The following is a 3,763-nucleotide window of genomic DNA, read 5'->3' as shown; positions in this document are numbered from 1 at the left end:
TCTGAGTGAGGTCGTTGGAAGGATGGGTGGACGGGGCAGAGCACATCCCGCCTCCAGCATAGCCCAGGAGCCCCTGGCTGCTTCTCTGAGTGAGGCTGTTGGAAGGATGGGTGGAATGTTATAGAGGACCCCTGGTTGCCGTGTTTGTGTAGACAACAGATGGGAAGGGCTGAAGGAGGAGAGTGGTGAGGCGTCTGCTCGGGTCCACGTGGGAGAGGCGGGCGGTTCTGGCCACGGAACAGCGTGTGCTTCGAGGGTTGGACTCTGGATAGACTCTGGGTGTAGAGCCTGAGGGATTTGCCCCCAGATGAGATGAGAAAGGTAGGAGAAGAGAGGCATGATCATGACTCCAAAAGTTTGTCCTGAGCAGCTCAAGAATGGGGTTACTGTGTCCTGAGAATGGAATACGTCAGAAAGTAGGTTTGCAAGGGCAGATAATGAGTCCAGCTGGGTCCTGTCTCTTTTGAGCTGCCTATTGAATGAAAATCCACATGAATAACAAAGTTGGATCTGATAATCTGGACTGAGGAGAGAAAGAGGTCCATGCTGAAGATTACAGCAATTTGTATCCTTGGAGCTGTCAGGAAATAGAGTATTTAAAATCCTGAGACCAACTGAGCCCACTGGTGAGTGGGTGAAAGTGGGAAAGGGATGAGGATGCTGAAGCCCCTGGGGGGCGTCCCAGAGGTTTCCATGGAGACGCAGGTGTGGAAGCTGAGCTGAGGGCAGGAAGGAGACTTTCCCGGGAAGCTCCGCTGTGCAGGGGCGGTGAAGCCAGGAGACAGACAGCACAGCTCCCTCCGGCGTTGACTCTACTCGAAGCTTTGGAAAAAACTATTTTGAGCCAAACACTTGCATTTCTCCGGGTTTTAATATAGAAGCAAAAGACTTCAGAGAGCCCTAGTTGGGGCATTGCTGATGGCTTCGGTCCCAGCACCCCAGGGACGTGAACCCCCTCCTTCTCGGGAAAGGTTGAGAAACATCCAAAATTCAGTTCTCCAGAGAAGGTGGATTTACCTTAGAGTTTGGGGTAAAGTAAAACATTCTTCTAAGGCTGGACTAGAGAATCTGTGTTGTTAGAAAGTACTTACATAGTAACTTTCATAATCCACTACTCATAATTTATGTTCAATGCATATATAGTTAGCTCATCTGTGGATTCAAGCAAACTTGCATCAAAAATTCTCAGAGAACAAAAAAAGATACAAATAAAAAACAATATATTATAGCAACTATTTACACAGTGTTAACATTGCACTAAGCATTATAAGTAGTCTATCGATTATTTAAAGTACATAGGAGGATGTGTTTATATTGTATTAAAATATTACATGATACTCTATAAGAAACTTGAGAATTGGAGGATTTGGGTTTGCGGGAGTCCTGGAGCCAATCCCTTCTGGATGCTGAGGAATGACTGTATGCATTTGTTTTTCATGTAAATGAGTTTGCCGATTGATAACACCTTCCTAAAGTAATGTGGACTCCTTCCTGAAATTATGTTGAACCTTTCATTAAATAATGAGTCTCTGATTTTTAATAATATATATTTTTTTCCTGCCAGCCCCCAGAGGTAATGCTGAAAGTACGTCTAATAGACAGGTAAGTATGTTTATATTTTACTCTTAACCATTTTCTTTTTTAATTATAAACAATAACAATTCAGAGTTATGTAGATTTGCAATGGCCAGTACCTTCCAAGAAAAGAAATAATTCAAGGGAGGCAAGCTTACTGTCTACACCCTGTGGGGACTAAAGCAGTCTTACAGAATTCTATCCAAAATCACCAACTTGTTGATTGAAAAAGTTTATTATTTGAACTTTCAATTATTAAGAAAAATTTCTGAGTTCCCTTGTTTGGTAGATTTTTTTTTTTTTTTTTTTTAAGAGAAGGAGTTTTGCCATGTTGCCCAGGCTAGTCTCGAACTCATAGGCTCAAGCAGTCCACCTGGGATTACAGGTGTGAGCCACTGTGCCTGGCTGAATTTTTTCAAGCAGTTGTCTGAGTGTTTGTAATTTGGTTATTGCATTTTATCAGGGAGGTTGCAGGAACAGGAGGCATCCTTCATACATGGGTGAATTTGTTTCTTTTTGGGGTCCCAGCAAGAGAAGCGTTGGGCTCCAAAAGGGATTTTAGGCTCCTGCTGTGTGTTCACAAACGTGTGTGTGTTTGTGGTTCTGCCTCTCAATTTGCAAGTAAAGGATGCGATGATGGTGTCCTCCAGCACCCAAAGCCACAACCTATCCCGTGTCAAGAACATTTTCCAGACGATAAACATGAGTGGGTTCACGTCTCTCTCCTTCAAAGCCAGGGCAAAATCCTCACTTCTTTGCTACCACTAGTCAATTTGTGATTTATTTTGCCTGCACCTGTTTGATGTCAGGTTGACATTTCCTAAGGCAAGCCCCTATATTTGTTGTGGGTTTAAGTGGAGGCAGCCAGCACACACCTTGGATGTAATTTAAAACCATTTCATGAGGAAAGATGTGTGATACGTTTTCCTTTGTTTAGCAAATGTTTATGGTTTTAACTTTAAATCTCACCGCAAATCACTTACACTTTAAAACAGGGCTGGTCTGAAAGTAATTACCCTCCCTGAGTGCCAAGACCTCCAGAAGTTGTTTTCATTCGAGAACGGCAATCACTGTACTCATGCACTCCATGCATCTTAAATGAACTCAGTTCAAAGCACACGCCTCCTGCTTCAGCTCTTTTTTTCCGAAGAGAGACACGGAAGCAGTTTCCCCTCATTTTCTAGTGCCTGAGTGGACGCGCGGACCTCCATGCCTTTCATTTTGTGGCTATTTCTGCAAACTACGATAGTGGGATTGATCCTAACGGGCAAGCCAGTTGCGGCTCCTACCGGCCGTGGCCATTGAAGGTCACCACGTTTCTTTGAAGCATCTCAAAGAATAACATAGTGCCAGCCAGCCAGGGTTTCCCTATATGCATGACCCAGACAGGAACTATCAAAAGAAGGGATCACAGGAGGGTGCATGATGCTAACGTGGAATCCAAAGGAGCTATTTCCTGGTCTCTTCAGCTTCCACTGCAACTCCAGAGTAGTCAGAGCTGCTATTAAATAAGTTAAGATGTTAGTCCACCTTCTCCTCCAGCAATCCTGGCCATCTTTAATGACTGGTAAAATACTTTGACGGGTTGTCTTTATGCACAACGAATTTAAAGCTTAAGTTTAGTGTAGGAGATGGGTTTGTCTTCTCACCTCTTCAGATCTTTATCAAGGGGAATAAAAGCCAACCCAGAAACCTCCTAAAATTTAAAATTTAATTATTTAAATAATAAAACAGAAGAACAGATCAACATCTGTAAGAATTGGCCCTCTTGGAAAACTGAGTCTAGGAGATTGTATATTACTTTTCTTTTTCATTCTAAATTACTTTTAATTGAAAGTCAAGGTGCTGAGTTACCATTGTTTATCATTATAATCAGCAAACTTTTTAAATTGGATTTCTTCTTAAAGTGGTAAAATAGTGAACAAAAGAGATAAAAAGGAAAATTAAGAATCAACTATGCCTTTATCAAATTTGAGGCATAAGTTATATTATTAAAATTATTTTTGCATAATCAAGATGATAAGACATTCTGGAAAACATTTAATGTATTTAGTACTTAAAATATTTACAGTGGATGTTACTTTTTGAAATGATATATTTTTCCCAATATTTCTATCATGTCAAGGAAGGAAAGCGTTTAAAAAGTTACCAGTGTCCAAAATGTCTTCATCGCTTCTCATTCATCCTT

General features: G+C 41.5%; 1 protein-coding gene across 1 annotated transcript in view; it reads left to right on the top strand.

The window, feature by feature from the left end:
- The window catches only part of SMOC2 (SPARC related modular calcium binding 2), a 255,415-nt gene that overhangs the window by 242,911 nt on the left and 8,741 nt on the right, over window positions 1-3,763 (top strand). Inside the window, exon 12 of the mRNA XM_011999604.1 lies at window positions 1,565-1,602. Within this exon, the coding sequence (XP_011854994.1) occupies window positions 1,565-1,602 (38 nt within the window). The remainder of the gene's footprint in view (window positions 1-1,564; window positions 1,603-3,763) is intronic.

This window comes from Mandrillus leucophaeus, unplaced genomic scaffold, assembly GCF_000951045.1.
Source record: "Mandrillus leucophaeus isolate KB7577 unplaced genomic scaffold, Mleu.le_1.0 Scaffold6, whole genome shotgun sequence".
Lineage (NCBI taxonomy): Eukaryota > Metazoa > Chordata > Mammalia > Primates > Cercopithecidae > Mandrillus > Mandrillus leucophaeus.
The sequence above is the reverse complement of the archived record's forward strand: the minus strand, read 5'-3'. Positions and strand labels throughout refer to the sequence as shown.